This window comes from Barbus barbus (genome assembly GCF_936440315.1).
Source record: "Barbus barbus genome assembly, chromosome: 35".
In the NCBI taxonomy this organism is placed as follows: domain Eukaryota; kingdom Metazoa; phylum Chordata; class Actinopteri; order Cypriniformes; family Cyprinidae; genus Barbus; species Barbus barbus.
Window position 1 is genome coordinate 18107322 of NC_136763.1, and position 19164 is coordinate 18126485.

Here is a 19164-nt window from a genome sequence, read left to right on the forward strand (position 1 = left end):
CTGGCACTGGTAGTCACTGGTCTCACAGAACACACATATACTATCATTAAAAAGTTTATGGCGAGTTTTTATTTTTATTAATACGGTAACACTGTATTTTAAGGTGTCTTTGTTACCTGCATTACATGTACTTACTATTATAATAACACTAAATTATGCATAATTACATGCAAGTAACCCTAAGCCAAACCCTAATCCTAACCCTCGCCATATAGTAAATGTAGTTAATTATTATTATTCAGTACAGTGTATAATTACACTGTATAACAAGCACACCTTAAAATAAAGTCTAACCATTAATACTTAAGGATGCAATAAACTGATCAAATGTGCCAGTAAAGACATTCACATTCTAAACAAAATGCTGTTCTTTTGAAACGTAAATTCAAAGCATCCTGAAAAAAAATGGATCAGTCTCCATCAAGCACCACAACTGTTTTCAACATTGATAATACTAAGAAATGTTTCTTGAGCACCAAATCAGATATTAGAATGATTTCTGAAGAATCATGTTACTCTGAAGACTGCTGTAAAAGGAATAAATTACTTTTTAAAATGCATTAAAACAAAGTTTTTACACTGTAATAATTGTTCACATTGGTACTGTTTTTACTGTATCTCTTTTTATCAATTAAATGCAACCTTGATCAAAAACAACAAAAAAAAGTGTTACTTACCCCAAACTTCTGAATGGTAACGTATAAGTAAAACTAATGAAACAACAATAAAAAGTGTGATATGAAAAAAGGAAATTAGTTTGATATGTATTAATATTATACCCATTTACACCATTTTACTTCAGTTGTCAATCCCAGTGATACCAGTCACAATTCAATACCAGCAGTTATTTTGTACCAGTTTATATATTATCTTATACATTATATAAAACTCAAACAGTTATATCATCAAAATAGTACAAAAAAAAAAGTTAATAAAAACAGCAAACATTTAAAAAATGCTGTCCAATCACAGCCGTGCTGCTGCCATTCAGAAAAGCACTCTTGCTCATGTAATATTTCTATAATTTTTTTGAAAATGCCCACTCTGCTCCATGCCAGAAAAAACACATTAAAAATTCTCACCCTCATGTCACTTGTATAGCTGTCAAGCTCAGACTTTTTCACTTTATTTTAAAAGTGAATTGCCCTTGAAGGAGCTCATAGACGCATCACTTATTGTTGTGCGTGTTTTTCTCAAAATAAGAAGAGTGCGTTATTCATGCATTGTTGACAGGAGTGTGCCTTTCATTCGTAGGTTAGATCAGTAAATTTGTGAGGAGAAATAGACAGACTGTGTGGAAAAGAGAAGAAAATGTGTGTGAGCGTGTAGACTCACAGCAAGTGTGGAGCTGCTGCACATTCGGCCCATGTGATCGGCATCTGGGCCAGGACTCCTCTCATCTGGGGTACCATTGGCTAAAAAGGCCCTCTGGAGAACACGCTTGGGGGTTTTAGTAAAAGAAAATGCTCTTGTGACCTAAAACACAAACATGCACAATTAGCCTGTGTTTTCTACTTTATGATGTCATTTTCAAAAAAGCGCCCTGAACGCTGATATCAAGACCAAGCCTGTATGCGCATGGTGTCATTTTCAATACTTTCAAGCTCCTCTCCCTACCTTCTTTGACGTTTTTTTGATGGCCCTGGATGCTCGGCTGAGCGTGCTGTCCATGTCCTTTGTGCTCACTTGGACGGAGTCAGGATCGGTGCTCTGAATGAGATCTTCCTGTTTAAGACACGGGAAAATTAAATAAATACACAGCGATACTGCTGGCCTGTCAAAATGCAAAGAGAAGCATCACTGTTCAGCCTTCCAAACAGCTGGGGCTTCTTGATATTCACAGGAGCAGAGAGCTAGTGTGGCTGCATTTCACGCCAGTGATGTGTGGGTAGGTCGCCACCTCATGGCCGGTGGGAGAACCGCAGGCCAGGCTGAAATGCATTTAGCTGCAGGGTTTGGTCTGGATGTTTAATTATAAAGGGAAATACATGCATCTGTCTGCCCGCGCCAATTACATGTGCCGTTTCGGAAGGCTTTGGCGGGACCTGTGGTTCTGCAGCATGAAGATAAAGACGTCTGCGTCTGAAGTGTAAAGTTCAAGTACAATTCCACTCTTACTTACATTAATCTGCCTCCCAGTTTAACCACACAGGAGCATCTAATAGGATTAACCAACACCAAAAGGCCCACACAAACCTCCTAATTTATAGCCACAATAAAAAGAAAGCAGAGCTAATAAAATAAATAATTGAGTTCCGTTCCAGACCTGAGGGGGATGATCTGAGGAGGAAGTGGCCATGTTTCTGTGTGTGTGTGTGTGTATGCGTGTGTCTGCTCACCGCATCAGCTCGGCAAATCGTGTTGGCCACTTGGCGACAGAGAGTTTTGAGCCAGGCAGATTTGAGCATGTCTTCGGCGGTCAGTTGGAAACTGAATAACAGGTTCTCCTGTTCTGTAGGAGGACGTACCACCAGGGAAAAGGCGTTCTGACACTCTTAAAAACAAAAAAGAAACAAATACTCGTGAGAAAATGTGAGGTCAGGGATGTGACCTAAGTCCAAAGGTTAAAAAAATAATAATTAGTCAACCGGTGGCGTTTGTACTACACCATCAGCTGGCAACTCGTAAAATTATGCTCTTTCCGCTTCAAATCCGTGATGTTTTGATCATCCTGGCAGATTTATTTTCTGATAATGACCAGCTGGCTGTACATTAAAGGGATACTCGACCCCAAAATGAAAATGGTCATTAAATCACTTACCATGTCGTTCCAAACCCGTAAAAGCTTCGTTCATCTTGGGAACACAATTTAAAATATTTTGGATGAAAAACAGGAGGCGTGTGACTGTCCCATTGACTGCCAAGTAATTACCACTGTCAAAGCCCAGAAAAGTATGAAAAGCATCGTCAGAATAGTCCATCTGTCATCAGTGGTTCAATCTGACTGTTATGAAGAGACGAGAATGCTTTTTGTACGCAAAGAAAATAAAAATAACGACTATTCAACAATTCGTCTCCTCTGCGTCAGCGTAGCGCCATTTTGAAGAATATCCGCTGGACGCAAATAGCGTACGCTGCTCTGTGTCAGGCGCACCACACGGATACGCTGTTTTCGTTCAAATCAAAGCGTAGAACAGCATACGCTATTTACGTCCAGCAGATATTCTCCAAAATGGCGCAGCGCTGACGCAGGAGACGAATTGTTGAATGAAGTCTTTATTTTCTTTGCGTACAAAAAGTATTCTTGTAGCTTCGTAACGTTACGGTTGAACCACTGATGGCAGATACTTTTCTGGGCTTTGACAGTGGTAATTACTTGGCAGTCAATGGAACAGTCACAAGCCTCCCATTTTTCATCCCAAATATCTTAAGTTGTGTTCCCAAGACGAACAAAGCTTTTACGGGTTTGGAACGACATGGGGGTAAGTGATTAATGACAATTTTCATTTTGGGGTGGAGTATCCCTTTAACACTTACATTTTGTTTGTGTGTAAAAACAATCAAATGAAATGAAATTTCATTGTAAAGCATTTCATTCAAACATTTCAAAAGCTGCCTACAACTACATGGTTATAAACAATTTGGAAAAGGAAAAAATAATGTGATACCAGTTTTTATTAATATTTATTTATACAAATGTTGATTGGTTCATGTCAATAACGCCAACATAAAACAACATTCACACGCTGTCTTGAATATGGTGTCTTTTCCAAGTGAAACAATATTCAGTAGGAAACAATGTAGGGTAGGAGTTCATTTTATCCATTGCAATTTGATGGGATCATCACAAGTGGACTACAGGGAAATTAGTTGATTTGAAACATGAAATTTCCAGGCTTCAGAATGTGATCTTCATCAATAATGTGCTATTATGGTGTGAAATTATTGCCTCCCTGTGTCTTTAGCTCATCAAAATCCAGTAAAGTAGGGCTGAGTTATATATTAAATATGCACAATATATTCTAAAAGATTCTGCTGGCAATATAAAATAATTCTGTGAATATTGCTAGCTAAGATATTAGGGGCTTTTTATGTGGCCATTGAATTTCCTAAAGACCATGGAATCAGATTAGTTTTGAGATTCTTCCGTTTCCTTGTTTGGCATGTGGTAAGCCAGATGGTTTAATAGCATATCTGCTTAAGACAATAACAAAAACCCTGTTGGGCCTGTTTAAACAAAAATACAATTCTTAAACTAAACTGAAAATTACTGTAAAAAAACTAACTTAAATTTACAGTAAAAACCTGTATATTTCATTAACCGATATAACGTTAAAATAACCTACTGAAATAATCTGTTCTGTACCTTTATAATTGCGGACAACTACCAAAACGCAGATGGAAATGAGAAAGCCACATGATAAATCAGAGCTCATTAAAAGTAGCTTTTCCACAAGCTGAGGTTAATATTATTATCAGTACACAAGGTGCACACAGTCATGCATACCAATACAAAACACCATCATAACACACCACTCTAAAATCATGTTTTAAGTATTCATTTTAACAACAGATGTAACATAAAACCCTAATGTACAAAACTGACTAAAAAGAAATAAGTTATTTAAATGAAAACCCTTCAAATGCATTTAAGGGAATTCTGGGAATGTCAATTTACGTTTTTTTTTATGTTTTGTTTGTCTGTTTTCCCACTGTAAATTATAAGGTTGCTAAAAACTGTAAATGTAACTATTTCAATTAGATTTATTACAGTAAAGGTCATTGCACACTGAGTCTGAAATTTTTGCATGCGTTTTTCCATATTCCCTATCCTTTCCTATCAAAATGCATGCTACGGATGCAAAAACGTAGAAAATCTAACCTGATCCGCTTTTTTTTTGACAGACGAAAGTTTCGGAGGCAGTGTGCAAACGTGATTGACATGTGAGGTTGTATTTATTTTTTAAAGCGCGAAAATTTCAGACTCTGTGTGCAGTGACCTTAAGTAAGACCTAAGACCTTTACAGTCTTTTATCTTTAAAATTATTTTAGAATTTTCTTACTGTGTATCCTCCTGGCCAGCTCTAAAGTGACACACTTTATACATAGACTTCACCTCCCTCTCCAGGGTGCTAATTCAGAACACAAAACTAAAATATGCATGAGTGCACTTGATGGGATGCAGTATGCCATGTGGTCCCCCTCACCTTCTGTGTCTTGGATGTCAAGAACTCTTCTGATCTGGGACAGAGGCATCAAGGCTATGTGTTTGAGCTGGGCGGGCGGCCGTGTCTGACCCAGCGGACTCCGGAACGTGGTTATCACCTTGTGTCTCTTCCTGGCGATCTGAATATGAAGGAAAAAACACGCACACATGCACATTAAACTCTTAATACATGCAGCTTTCTTCATAATGCAGGAAAGTAAAATGTTCTCTCCTGTACTCTGGTGGAGCAGTGGGGAGACCTTCAGGTGCTTTAGTGGAGCCGAAATATGTAATGCATATTGGGGAGACAGAGATGCATGCAGAGGACTTCTTAAAATGAATAATTGATCACTCTGAGTGTTCCCTTCTCCCTGCTCTCATTACCAGGCCAGAGCCAGCATTGGGCAAAGCGGACCACAGCCGCGTGCCGGCACATGCTAGCAACCCCCTCCACAGTGCTTAAACGCATCCCCTCACTAATTGGGGAAACAGGCCAGAGATTCGAGTCAGCAAGCACAGATTGCACACGCATAAATTCAGGGGGTTTTTTTTCCCTTGAACTGAACAAACAATTGTTGAGGTTGCTGAAAATTTGGAGAAGGCGACGGAAGGAAATTTAGAGAGGAGGCAGAGGGAAGGGAAGACCTGTCCACTCAGGTCTATGACAAAGAACCCGAAAATGTTTAAATCTAGTTTAAATGCATTTGCTAGTTTCTCAGAAAAGTTATATTTAAAAATGTTCATAGATTTATCAAACATTTTGATTTAATAAATGTATAAAGACGAAGGAGATCCGCACATCCAAATTTAGCCCAAAAGGCTAATTTATTAATCAGAGGTCACAAAATTGTGCAAAAAAAAGTGCAACGGTTCAAAACGTTTTCTGGCATTAACCCTTCCTCAGTGGCATGTGCTACCAAGCAAACACCTGCACTCATTAAAACATGTATTACCGCAATACACTTAATATCACGAAGATACAAAAAATACACATTTATCTCAAAACATATATCCAAATACAGCAAATACATTTACAAATCATCCAAAATGATCCATATATATATATACACAACTATATCAAAAAAGTATACATGGACATACCAATAAAAATCTCATGACAAACAAGTCAAAGTTCTTAGCATCAATTTTTATACAATAAGCAAACATAACACGGTGGGCATAACGATTTTTGCAGATTTGCCCCTTTTTTCTCATTACAGAGAGAGGAATATTAAGGACTTTTTAGTTAAATTGTATACTTATGTCAGGGATGGTATTGAAGGGCACGAGAGTAAGGATGTTGGTTTTTATCCTTGTCTTAAATGCGCGGCATGTAAAAATTTACACAAAAGATGCTTTGAGTTTGAGAGTTGTATAACTAATCGCACATAAAATTAAACAACTGGTCACGTGTGTTTCCACTAATGTGATTTATCTGTTATCTTGTCCATGTATAAAACAATATGAGTGTAAGACAAATAGACAAATTAGGAATTGGATCATTGAACATATGAGCGCTATTAGAAGGAAAGATTTAAAGTCTCCCGTGGCTCGTCATTTTGTTGAGATCTCATTCAGTTTTAGATCTAAATTTTGTTATTGAAAAGATGACAGACTCTCAGAGGAGGGAATTTAGAACGTAGACCCCTGCAGAAAGAATATAGGTGGATTTTTGATCTTAAAAGTCTACACCCTCTAGACAAGAAAATTCATCTATGAATAGCTTTTTATAATAATTTAAAGCATATATGAGGGACGCTAAAGAGTGGGTATGATGTTTACTTCTTGTATAAAAATTGATGCTAAGAACTTTCAATACATGTTTTAATGAGCACAGGTGTTTGCTTGGTAGCACATGCCACTGAGGAAGGGTTAATATATATATAAAAATGTAAACTGAAAATGACTGGAAAGATCCAGATACATAAACACAAAAACAATAATAAATGATAAATGTTGCTTAATAGCTCCACAAACCAACTGTGCATAGCTCCAAAGTGCAGTCAATCTGATACTTGACATTAACTTAAATTAAATCAATTGAATCGTTTATTCATATGCAATGTGGGTGTAATAACAACAACAATATAGAGAAACTCTAGCTAGCAGCTTGACATCATAAGGCTTTCATTAATCTAATACCATAAACAAGACCAGAAATCAAGACTAATGTCTTTCATATAGTGGCACTGCTTTGGGAAACCTGATGGAGAATTTGCATTATGAAGAAACGGGGTGGGGGGGTCTGCCCATCTGCAGTATTTCCAAAAACACATTGAGAAGAGCAGTATTGGTGCAGTGACAAAGACTGAGCTTTACCTCCAAACAGTCGTTGAACAGAAAAAGAGTGACATGTTCTCCCCGATCGCAGGGTTTGTCTCCCAGAGCAATGGTTTCCACCCTGTGAACCAGACTCCGGTGTGACGACAACAGATTGGCCTGCAGGCGCACACAAACATACAAAACAAAATCAGTTTCCATGTTGCAAAACATTTGCAAGCTTTTCAGCAAATGAATTAATTATTATAAGTGGCTGGTGTGCAGAAGTTTGTTCAACCAAACACAGCCCCCGATAAACATGCTGCATTTCCTGTCCCTGAGCCTGCAGATTCCTCAGAGAGCTGTTCCTGGATCAGACTCTGCTGTGTCCATGCCGATTCAGTTCCCATGAGCTACAAAAGCCAAACTGATCCAGGAAAAGCACTCCCACCTGCGGGCGATCATTGGCTTGGCAGCCCTGTCACCAGACGTAGCTGTTCTGGGGCAAGTCTGACAAGAGACAACAAGAGCTGACTCACTCTGATCCGTTTAGTATTGAGAGAAAGTCTCAGACAGCACATCTGCATCTCTTACCGCAGAGAGAAGAGGGACTGCAGCCAACGATACAGTGTCACACTTTACCATTTACTATTAAAATAGCCACATTTGTAGTATTTAATTTAGTCCACTTATAATGTTAGTCAAGGTTTCTAGCAGCAAAAACCGTCACGTTAGTTTTACACGACCATTTAAAAACAGGCTGTTTCTGCAGCTTTAAAATTAGAAATGTACTTTTAAATACACTATGATCTCTCTCCTATGATTGGCTATCTTCTTTTTCAAAATTGTCAAATAATAAATCGGTATCAGGGTGAAAATGGACAGTCATGTGTTATGGTTCTGACTATGATGATTTCTGAATGACCTGTTTTTATGGCTTAGTTTTCATGGACTGGCGAGGGAGATTTGCTTGGTGAATGTTGAAGTATGCTTGCATCACATTCTTCTTTCAAAAGGCCAAGAAGAATCCCATTGGTCATAATATGCTCACTTTAGTTCTTTTGGTTGGGGCGTAGAAATTACGTAAAGTTACTTGAGAACTGTGACAGAGGGTGACGACTTTCATTTTATTGCAATTTGTTGACTCAAAGACTTGGAAGATTGCACTACTTATATAAAGGCAAGTAAATGACAGAATTGGGTGAATTATTTCTTTGAACTCGACTGAGATGATGCGTGTAAAATGGAAGACATTTCCGGAAAAGTGAAAAATTACTCACAGGGCAGCCGTCCACCTCATAAACAACATCAAAAATCTGCTTCTGTCCCTCGGTTTTCCTTTTATCTTCATTTATGTGGCTGTGAAAATTAAAAGATAGAAATAAAGAAATATTTGTATAAACGTCACCGTTTTAGCCCTAAAAAGCTCTTTCAGCTAAAACTGAAAATACATTTTCGGTCGCATCAGTTTATTTTAAGGAAAATTTGAATCGCAGAACTTACGTCATCACTTCCTTGAGAGACTCGATGGCCTTTTCCAGGGTCACTTTATCAGGGTTGTCATCTGATGTGTGCTTCTTTATATCTAAAAAGAACAAAATTCACTGTAATCATGTTTTCTTTCATCAGCATACAGAGGTAAAGTATAACAAACCTGCTAAAGAATACTGTGTTAGTATTTTGACTTGTTTTTTCATGTAATGGAAAAACATTAATACTGAATTGAACAAACTCCAAAGTATTTTTAAACTATTTAAATCACCTAGATTCAGACAGATTTACTGAATCGAAACTGCTCCAAGCTAGAGCTAACAGCCAAATTTACATGAATTACCATTCAACAGGAGGGCAACACTCGGCAGTCTCTGCACAGGACGAATCAAAAGCTCAGCGAGAGTCTGACGGCCACATTCAGGTTTAGCCTGATTAATCTGGATAACAAAATGAGAGAAAAGATGTGAATAAACGACATTCACAAAAAATACCCATACAAACCCACTCAAATATAGAACAGAGGTTCAATAGATTTTAACTTTTAAAATGGGCACCCTGAGGTCAAAATTTTCTGGCAAATATATCACTTTCGATATAAAACTGAAGTCTTTATACACAGTAAAAAGAGAAGGCAGTACCTTCAGGAACGCATGAAACCTCGGCTTCTGTCTCTCACATCTGACTATAGTCTCTTTGCTCATCTCAAAGAAGTTGACAAATGGTGGGTAGGCCTTCACCAGCTCTCGAGACTGAGAAAGAATTTTAAAAAATAAAGAGATCACAAAAGCTGCCATTCAGTCTTTGACGGCGTTGCGAGCTTCACGCCGGAGGAGGTCGAGTTCAAAGCGTCATCACACTCACATATTTCAGGATAATGTCTCCTACGCTCCTCTCTTCAGACCAGTTCATCACCAACTCCTCGAGATCCGCCTGTCAAAGTACATTTATCAGCTAACACGTTCAGCACAGCCTTTACTCAGTGTTTTGGAAAGGTTATTGCCTACCTTTATTCTCGTGTGCACGTCATAGATGTCTGGAATACTGCCAAAGATGGTCTTGATCTCTTCCTGAGCTAGAACGGGGCCGCCCACCTGCCCCTCTTTGTCCAGGGGGTATTTGAAGAGCTAAAATTTTTTTTAAAAATTAAAACAAAACAAAAAATTACACAAAGGACATAAGATCACTAAGCAAGAATGGACTCCAAGACTGACCAGTGGTGCAGGTCTTGACAGCAGTGGTCTGCATTCCTACGGGATCACTAAAGGACCTGATTAGATTTGTTGCAGCGCAGGACTAAACCTCTGATTTGTAGGCATGAGAGGGTGCCATTTCCAAGAGATGTCAGCCAAAGCAGACAGCTTGATAGTAGAGTGGAATGTATTTTTCAGCCTTTTGGCATCATCTTAAAATAATCCCTACAACAAGAATTTAGAAACTACCCCCCAAAAGCTGGGACTGGTATGATTTCTTAAGGTTTTTTAAATAAGTCTCTTATGTTCACCAAGGCTCCATTTATTTGATCAAAAATAGTCAAAACAGTAATATTGTGAATTTTTTATTTGGATATACTTTAAAATGTATTCCTGTGATGGAAAAAAGTAGAATTTATCCAAAGCAGCCATTTATCCAATCTTTAGTGCGATACATCCTTAAAATCATTCTAATACGATTCTAGTTATTATCCTGTAAGAAATTTAAAAGAAAAATCGAACAGCATTTATTTGAATTATAAACCTTTTGTAATATTACAAGCATCTTTAATGTCACTTTTGATCAAATTAATGCATCCCTGCTGAATAAATGTATTAAAAAATATATATATATATATATATATATATATATATATATATATATATATATATATATATATATATATATAAAAGGGTAAACAAAATTATCTAAATATATAAAACTATAATCTAAAAATGATAAAAATAGTTAAATATTTAATTAAAATTAAATAAAAATATAGATTTTTGTTTAATAAGCTGTTGAGAACGTTCAAAATGGAAACAAAGTACAGTTCTGCAGGAGTGGAATGAAACTGGGAAAATCAGTCTCGTGCAGACCTCTACTTGACAGCTACTCCATTAACGTAATAAAGATCCAGTGGACCACAATGGAAAGGTCAGGCAATTCAGCACTGCTTGATGATCTGACTCCACTGTTCAGTGAAATTTGCTGGGCTCTGATTGTGGGTATATGATGTGGCATTTACTATGCAAGCAGACACAGAAGTGAGTGTGTGTGTGTTCGTATGAGCTCCACATGAAGGGGTACAAAGCTAAGCTCAAATGTCCATGCAGCGGTGTCCAAATCTAATTCATTTTCCCCCCTACTGGTCAGTGGTCAGAGGCACTGGTTAGTTTGATAAGGCCACAGCCAGAAAGAGAACACGCAAAACACACACACACAGAACACAAACCTGCAGGACCGTGGCCAGGATATCAACATAGTTGCTTTCGGTTTGGTAGAGCTCCTTGGAGACCTGCCAGCGCGCGGACTGCTTAGGAAGGACGGGAGTTGAGCTTTTGGGAATTTTGACATTCTCTGAAACACACAAGCAGAGATTCAGGGATGAGAAGCTGTAAATCGCACAGTTACTTCTTATCCCCAGATATGAGGATACTTGTTCATCTCTTTTCTCAAAATATCGGTTTGAAAATCTGATAAAAAAAAATAAAAAAATTTGTAATATAAATCTCATGTGCCAAATTGTGCAAGGTTAAGTACAAAGGAATGATAGAGGAATAAAAATCAATGTCCCATGTTCAACAAAATAAAAAAAACTCACAACTTAATTTAAGAGAAATTGATATGAGTAACCTTTACTACATTTAGTGAAAAGACTGTTAACGGCATAGATTAAAGTTTGTATTCATCCTGAACCCTGAGCTAATGTTACCATGAATGTCAGCTGTCTGGTCTGTTTCCTTTCTGCACACAGGAGTGCTGATACGCTGTAGTGGCCTCTCTTTCTCTGATCTACTCTTTCTGGCACTCCTCCGCCTACCACTGCTCCTCCTTCGCCTGCGCTCTGCAAAAGACAGTGGCCTCACTCATCTAAAACACACTCTGACTGCTCTCCTGGTTCATCTCAGCCCTGGCTGGGATCACCCTGGACCTCTGAGATCAAAGTCTGGAGAGCTCTGGAACACTCTCACATAATGCAGTAGGAACTTTGCAAACTTTTCAGACAACCAAACCAGTTTTTTTCAGAAAACTGAAGGTTAGAACATTCTTCTGTTTGTCTAACTAACCCATGCAAGACAGGGGGAGTGTTACATTATTTGGTTACTAGTCACATGACATATGAGATCATTCGTTTCACCTCCGCTGGATTTGCAGGTGTCAGGTGTGTTGGAGATGTCCAGCAGGGAGCCCATAGAGAGGGAGTGTTCAGCCGAGGGTCTTTTGCGTGGTGGAAAGGGCGAAATCTCAGTCTCCTTGGTGAGCTGAGCCAATGTTTCTCTAAGACGGCGACGTTTCCTGCCACTGTTGGGTGTCGTGATAGACAGCAGAGACACGGCCTTCTTCATCGCAGGACTCTCCGGCTGAGGGAACAAATTTGACATTAAAACTTTTATTTTCATCTTTAATTCTTTAAAACCTTACTTGGTTTAAACTTAAAATATTTTGAATAATTTTCAATTGAAGTCAATTGGCTACCAACATTCTTCAAAATATCTTTCGTGCTTTTATGAAGTGCATCATGGGATACTTTTAAAACTATACTTAAGGAATAAGGTCCATATATCACAGATTCTAGCCTACGTCTTGGAATATATGACCCAAATAATAATTTTCACCATATATTGTCATCTGAACAAGTAACAAGTCTGCCATGCTTGTTCTGACCAACTGAGGAAAAAAGCATTACAATAAATCGAGATACCAATGGTGATTTAATCTAAAGATCGATTAGCTCATCATATCAAACCGTGCAAAGTATTATTATTATACTTTATTCTCAAATTATTAAATGTTAACAAAATCAGTATTGTGTGACTATGAGTATAGTGTGTATTAGAGTGTAGATTTCAATTTCTGTATAGTCTAATATCTGATTGTCATACCATTAAAATTTCATAATTTTTTTAACCCCAAAAGCAAACTATGCTCCCTTCGAACTGGTTGTCTTAAAAATACAAATCTTGTGCAATCCCAGGCTATCTGTAATCAGAAGCACATTTAAAACTGGAATATAATTGAATTTCATTTCACATGCGCTTCATATAATCCTTTCTGGATTACAGTCCGCCATCAAAATGATTTTTGGACATTTAATTATTCTAGCTGCTGTGAGAAAAGGCTATAAACGATGCGCCACCTGCAGGATCCTCACATGCGATAGCCTACTAACCGGGACAACTTCTTTATGTTTACAGACATGACGTAATGAGGCAGTGCCACGCTCGAAATTAGAACCAAATTAGAAAACATTATTATAAACTAACTGTGGTGAATCAGGCTAAAGTAAGGCGATCGTTTTGAACACTGGCTGGTTATGTAACGTCCTCATATATTGAATTTGGATCATTTTTAACCAAAGAAAAAAAAAAAAGTTATGGACTGCAGCTTCGGAAGTTTTGCATTATTATGAAGAACAAAAAAAAAAAAGTAAAATATAATAAGCTTTTTAGTTTACTTCCACAACCCAAACGCTGTCATTTTCCTGGTTTCCTCACCTTTTCGTAAGAGTACATGGTTTCCCCAGCACGGGCATCCATTTGTATACTGCCCCAAAACCACTGCAGAAAGACACAGAATGAGAAATAAAATGAGAAGTTAATATGCATTTGTTTAAAATACTTCAGAAGAAACATTTAAATAAATACTGATGCATTTATGACCGTAATTGAGCTACTAAAACGTGTGCCAAAAAAGACTTCCACTTCTCGGAACCTACTAGATACCAGACTACAGACAGGAAGCAGTGTAAAATAACAGTGGTTTTTTAAACACTGTTATTAAGGACCCACATAAAGCCCAGTGTGTGTTTCTGTGTGTGCTTGTGAGATTTTACGTCAAGTTCATACCTCCTGCTTCACTACATAGAGTCTTTTGGAGGGAGTAAAGGGCAGTTCTTTAATGGAGTTCTCCTCAACTACCAAGTGTGTGCACCTTTCATCACCCACCGCCTGGAACCGTCCACCTGGACAAAACAAGCAGCACACACTCCTTTAAAAATCCCCCTCAAGCAGAAGTCAGGGGTCATTTGCTTTAACAGAAGGTCTAGCAATAAAATACAGAAGTATATCCTGGGGTCAACATCTCAGATGAATAAGAGTGAAAGGCTTTGGTTAATCAATAATTATTTGAGCAGAGGTTTTTTGATATTTCAAAACATGAAATGTTTCAGACTTGTTTCAGAACAGACACTGATACAGAGTTCCCTACCATGTTTCTGCGTCCTTTCCTCCATGTTGGATCTCTCCTCTTCAGAAAAGCCCAGAAAGCTCAGCACGCAATCCTGGAACGGAGGGACTTTAAATTCGGTGCGGAACTCCTCGTTGGCTGCATGGAAATTACTAAAGCAAAATAAATAAATTAAATTATTGGGTAAATTAAAACATTACTGCATTTAAATCAGAGCAAATTTTTGAAAATACAGATTTTGTGTTCAATGCATAAACAACTTAAATGACTCAAAAATAAATAAATAAATAAATACATATAACATACACATATATATATATATACACACACATATAATATTTTTGTAAAGCTTATGGTGGATCCCTAGGAAAATGGTTCCCAAACTTTTTTGACTCCAAAGCCTGCCTCTGTTCAAGACAATATTGACAATATTAGCACTGCTAATCTGTGCCGGGACATTTGTTGTAATAAAAATAAACTAAAAAAAGGATGCCCATTTAAAGTTTGACATCTATAATTTCAGTGATTAAACATGTTAATTAAGATTGCTAATATAACTGCATTTAAATAATTTTAAGACTAATTGAGGGCCCTATGGAAGTCAGATCCCATTTTAAAAAAGCACTAGCATTAAACAATAACCAAATATATATCTGGCTTTTTCAAGGTTTCTGCAGGTTTTATGAAAGCAAATTTAAGAACTTAAGGAATTTAAGGAATAAATTGAAGGTAACAATACGTATATGTTCTCTAAATGTAAATGTCTAGGGAGCACACAATGAGCTGTATTAGCACAACCTCAAAGTTGGAAAATACAACTTCCTACTGATCTCCATTACTTTTACAAAAAAATTGCTTTAGGCTCGAATACCTCTGCTCCCAACCACTAGAATATGAAAATAACTTTTACTGTACTTTCTGATATCACTGCAAAAAAAAGTGATAGTCTTCCTTAACATATTTGTCTTGTTTTCTTCTTAAATCAAGATAAATTTACTTGGGATGTAAAATGGCAAAAGTCTTGTTTTGTCAAAAAGTGAGTTTTTGATGAAAAAGAAAAATATTTACCAGTGGACAACTTAATTCAAAGGAAAAATAAGTTTTCATAGCCCAATTACAGATATATCCTCATCCTTTTCTTTAAACTTAATTTTCTTCAACTTCTCAGAACAAGACTTCATATCTTCATTTTTCAAGTAAGTGTATCTTGATTTAAAGATGTTTAGATGACAAATACTGAAGACATTATTTTATTTTAATTTTTTGCCTTTATCAATTCAAGACTTTCTGCTCTGATTTAAGACCTTTTAAATGACTTAATCTGTGAACAGGTGAATTAAGACTTTATAAGACTTGCAGAAACTCTGTTGTTGGTCAACAATAACCAATAGCCAACATAGGTAACATCATTCAAAAGGGAGCCATTTCAGGAGGAAGAGAAAATTTCATTTTGACGAAAGATTAAATTTTTTTCCCCCTATGGAATAACGTGCACTGATGCACCATGCACAAGAAGACCAGAAACAAGGACAGTACAAGGTCAATTTTGATTTCGAATTGACTTTAAGTCTGTCTCTATTAAGTCTGGTGAGCGCAGAGGGGAAGAGAATGAAAGAAAAATCCCTTCAGTCAACGGTGGCAGGTCATTAATGTGAAAGGTCAGGTTCAGTGTTCAATACATGTGTGGAAAATGTCACACCCCGAGTGCAGCGGAAACCGTTTTTAATATGGAAGCAGGGCGGCGTGTGCACCAGCGGCTGGACATTTCATCCTCATCATTCACAGTTTTTACTCCTCTACACTCACACAGCGAGGGGGATTGACGCAAGGGGTAGTTTTATGCCTCACACACACACACACTATCTTACATGTCATCTCTGTGCTCCCATGCCTTGTGTATCCACTCAGGGGTGAGGATGGGTGTGCCCATGCAGACTGCCAGCTAAAAAGAAAGAGAAAAAGCAGTGAATAGCATCTGGAGGGAAGAGATCCTCTCACCAAAGCCTGGTCCATGCATTATGCATGAGACTAATGAATGATTCAGCCCAATTCAGCATGCTGTGGGGAGAGATACATGAGAACTGTTTTAATCAAAAACCTCTCTAAATAACACAGACACGTCAGCTGCAGACAGTAGACCTTGTTACGGAGAGCACACCTGGAGTTGGAGGAACCACCAGGAAATAGCCATCACTGACTAAAAGACAAAAGACTCTTCATCTAGACTGCTTTTTAATAATTAATATTTTATTAATGAGAAAATAAAGGTCAATGATTTAACAGCTTTGGTGACTGACTTTCCTCAAACACAGAAGACTACAAAGGTTTCTGAGATTTGAAAGTGAGATGGAATTTAACCGAACTCTACTGAAGCAGCCTGATCAAGTTGGTTTTAATATAGTGTTTAGGGGCAGGTTAATATATATTAAAAAAAATTATATATAACAACATGCTGATAATATAGAAAACACTGGGAAATTTGAGAATGTCTAGAGACTAAGTTAAGAACTTTTTCCATTTCATTAATATAAAATGTAATTTATTCCTGTGAATTTTCAGTATCATTACTCCAGTCTTCAGTGTCACATGATCCTTCAGAAATCAGTTTAATATGCTAATTTACTGCTCAAGAAACCTCTCTTATTACCGACGCTGAAAACCGCTGAGGAAACTGTGATGCTTACCACTTGATCAATTTAATGCATCCTTGCGGAATACAAGTATTAATTAAAAAAAATAAAAACCTCACTAACCCCTAAACGTTTGAACAGTACATGCTCCCATGCTACAAGGATCTCAAACAAAACTCAGGACATCAGAATTTTCATTCTGGTGTAAAAACAGATCCTTAAACTGACTATACATCCGTGTATTGCATGCACATATACTGTCCTTTACACTTATGCATATATTTCGCTCTCCTGTAGAGCACAGAGGGAAGGGCTTAATTCAACTTTTTCACTAGTGGATATGGTGGAGTAAATAAGTGATTTGATTTGATATGTGGCAGCATAGTGCCATTACAACAGGGTGAGTCAGAAAGAATTTCACAACTGAAAATCTGTTTCTTTTTGTTTTGTTTTTATTCACGATACACAAAAATCAGTGGCTAGTAAGGATGATGTATACACATGTGGATGCGGTGGATACATACCCTGTACTTTTCACCATGTGTTGAACGGGCGATGAGGTGTGTGACTTTAGTGCTGTCAAAGTCTTTTCGGATGGCGCCACCCATGTGATGGACGAGATTTACCAGGGTAACCTGAAGAAAAGCACAGTTAATTAGAGCAAGTAATCTGACAGTGACACTATGGGCTATTTTTGAGTCAGACGGGTGGACATGCAGAACTCACCACTTCATCTTTTTTACGGAATCCAGTGAAGCAGAGAGACAAGTTGAGCATGGTCATAGAGTAGAGAGGCCTGGAGGAGAACGGTAGAGGCTATAGACGAGGACATGGAGAACATCATTAATATGCATCAAATCAGAGCATGTACATAACAAACAGACTGAAATCACCAGATCATGCCACAAGAAGGTTTATCAAACAAAACAGAAGGTCATATAGAAGTCTTAAAGGTACAGTAGCAGAAATGAATTACAGCCAATGTTCCCTCTCAGCAGACACTTAAGGTCATTGCACACAGAGTCTGAAATTTTCGCATGCGTTTTTCCATTTTTTTGTATTCCTCATCCTTTCCTATCAAAATGCATGCTACGGATGCGAAAATGCCGAAAATCGAACCTGATCCGAATTATTTTTTGACGGACGAAAGTTTTGGAGGCAGTGTGCAGAGACCTTTAGCCTACACTAAATTATTATTATTTTTAATACAAAAAAAAAAAAAAACTATTTTAAATAAATGCAATGAAGTTTCTATTCAGCAAAGAATCCTGGAGGGAAAAAAATAAATAGTTTCCACAAAAATATTAAGAAGCAAAAACAGTTTTTAAAGGGGTCATCGGATGCCCATTTTCCACAAGTTGATATGATGCTTTAGGGTCTTAATCAATCAGTCAATAATCATTTTATTCTGGTCCTCAAAGACAAATTTTCACAAAATAAATAAAAATACATAGTTACCGAAAAAGGTGTAGTCAGAAGCCTTGCTTATTATGCCTACCCTTTATACATAATTAACTAAATGGGCGACACTTTTCACTAAGTTAAATAACACAAAAACATTTCCCTAAATGTACAAACATAATTCAAAACAAACATAAAAATACACACTCCAGCTATTACTTCAATTTTTTAACAATACAACCACAGTTTATTAATACCGAGTCATATAATTGTTTAATCACCTTATTTTTATAAATTCTTAAATTGGCAAAGCGAATTACATACTTTTAGTTCCTCATCACATTTATTCCATGGATTTACCCCTTTAACAGATAAGCACCTTTTTGCATTAGTTCTTACTCTTACTTTTTTGAACATATACAATCCTCTTAAATTATACTGACTTTCTCTTAATTTGAACAGCCTCTGAATACAATTTGGAAGCAAATTATTACAAATTTTGTACATTAACTGTAAAGTATATAAATCAACAATCTACAAATTTGAATGCATGTAAATCAATAAACAATTTATTTGTTGGTTCGCAATAATCAACCCTTTTAACAATCCTAATAGCTTTCTTTTGTAACGTATATATTGAATTTAAATTGGTTTTATGTGTGTGACCCCACACCTCCACACAATAAGTAATGTATGGAACTATGAGCACACAATACAATATACAAAGTTTTTTCATTCAAAATGTTTTATTGTATTTAATATTGCAATGGATTTGGACATCTTTGTTTTTCCATGATTAATTATGATTTCCAACATAATTTATGATCAATTATAACACCCAAAAATTCTATTTCC

At 37.0% G+C, this 19164-nt stretch overlaps 1 protein-coding gene across 3 annotated transcripts in view; it reads right to left on the reverse strand.

Annotated features, from left to right (window-relative positions):
- LOC306854892 (protein ECT2-like) overlaps nucleotides 1-19164 on the reverse strand; it is a 30919-nt gene that overhangs the window by 5229 nt on the left and 6526 nt on the right. For 2 of the 3 annotated variants that reach the window (XM_079393193.1, XM_079393192.1), the window contains exons 5-24: nucleotides 17635-17724; nucleotides 17433-17543; nucleotides 16147-16220; nucleotides 14300-14430; nucleotides 13939-14054; nucleotides 13588-13650; nucleotides 12231-12453; nucleotides 11805-11936; nucleotides 11325-11449; nucleotides 9904-10023; nucleotides 9761-9829; nucleotides 9538-9648; nucleotides 9240-9336; nucleotides 8909-8990; nucleotides 8686-8764; nucleotides 7466-7585; nucleotides 5148-5286; nucleotides 2340-2494; nucleotides 1618-1725; nucleotides 1336-1476 (exon numbers count right to left, since the gene is read on the reverse strand). In XM_079393193.1, coding sequence (XP_079249319.1) covers nucleotides 1336-1476; nucleotides 1618-1725; nucleotides 2340-2494; nucleotides 5148-5286; nucleotides 7466-7585; nucleotides 8686-8764; nucleotides 8909-8990; nucleotides 9240-9336; nucleotides 9538-9648; nucleotides 9761-9829; nucleotides 9904-10023; nucleotides 11325-11449; nucleotides 11805-11936; nucleotides 12231-12453; nucleotides 13588-13650; nucleotides 13939-14054; nucleotides 14300-14430; nucleotides 16147-16220; nucleotides 17433-17543; nucleotides 17635-17724 — 2286 coding nt within the window. The remainder of the gene's footprint in view (nucleotides 1-1335; nucleotides 1477-1617; nucleotides 1726-2339; nucleotides 2495-5147; nucleotides 5287-7465; nucleotides 7586-8685; nucleotides 8765-8908; nucleotides 8991-9239; nucleotides 9337-9537; nucleotides 9649-9760; nucleotides 9830-9903; nucleotides 10024-11324; nucleotides 11450-11804; nucleotides 11937-12230; nucleotides 12454-13587; nucleotides 13651-13938; nucleotides 14055-14299; nucleotides 14431-16146; nucleotides 16221-17432; nucleotides 17544-17634; nucleotides 17725-19164) is intronic. The other variant, XM_079393194.1, reaches the window with a different exon arrangement.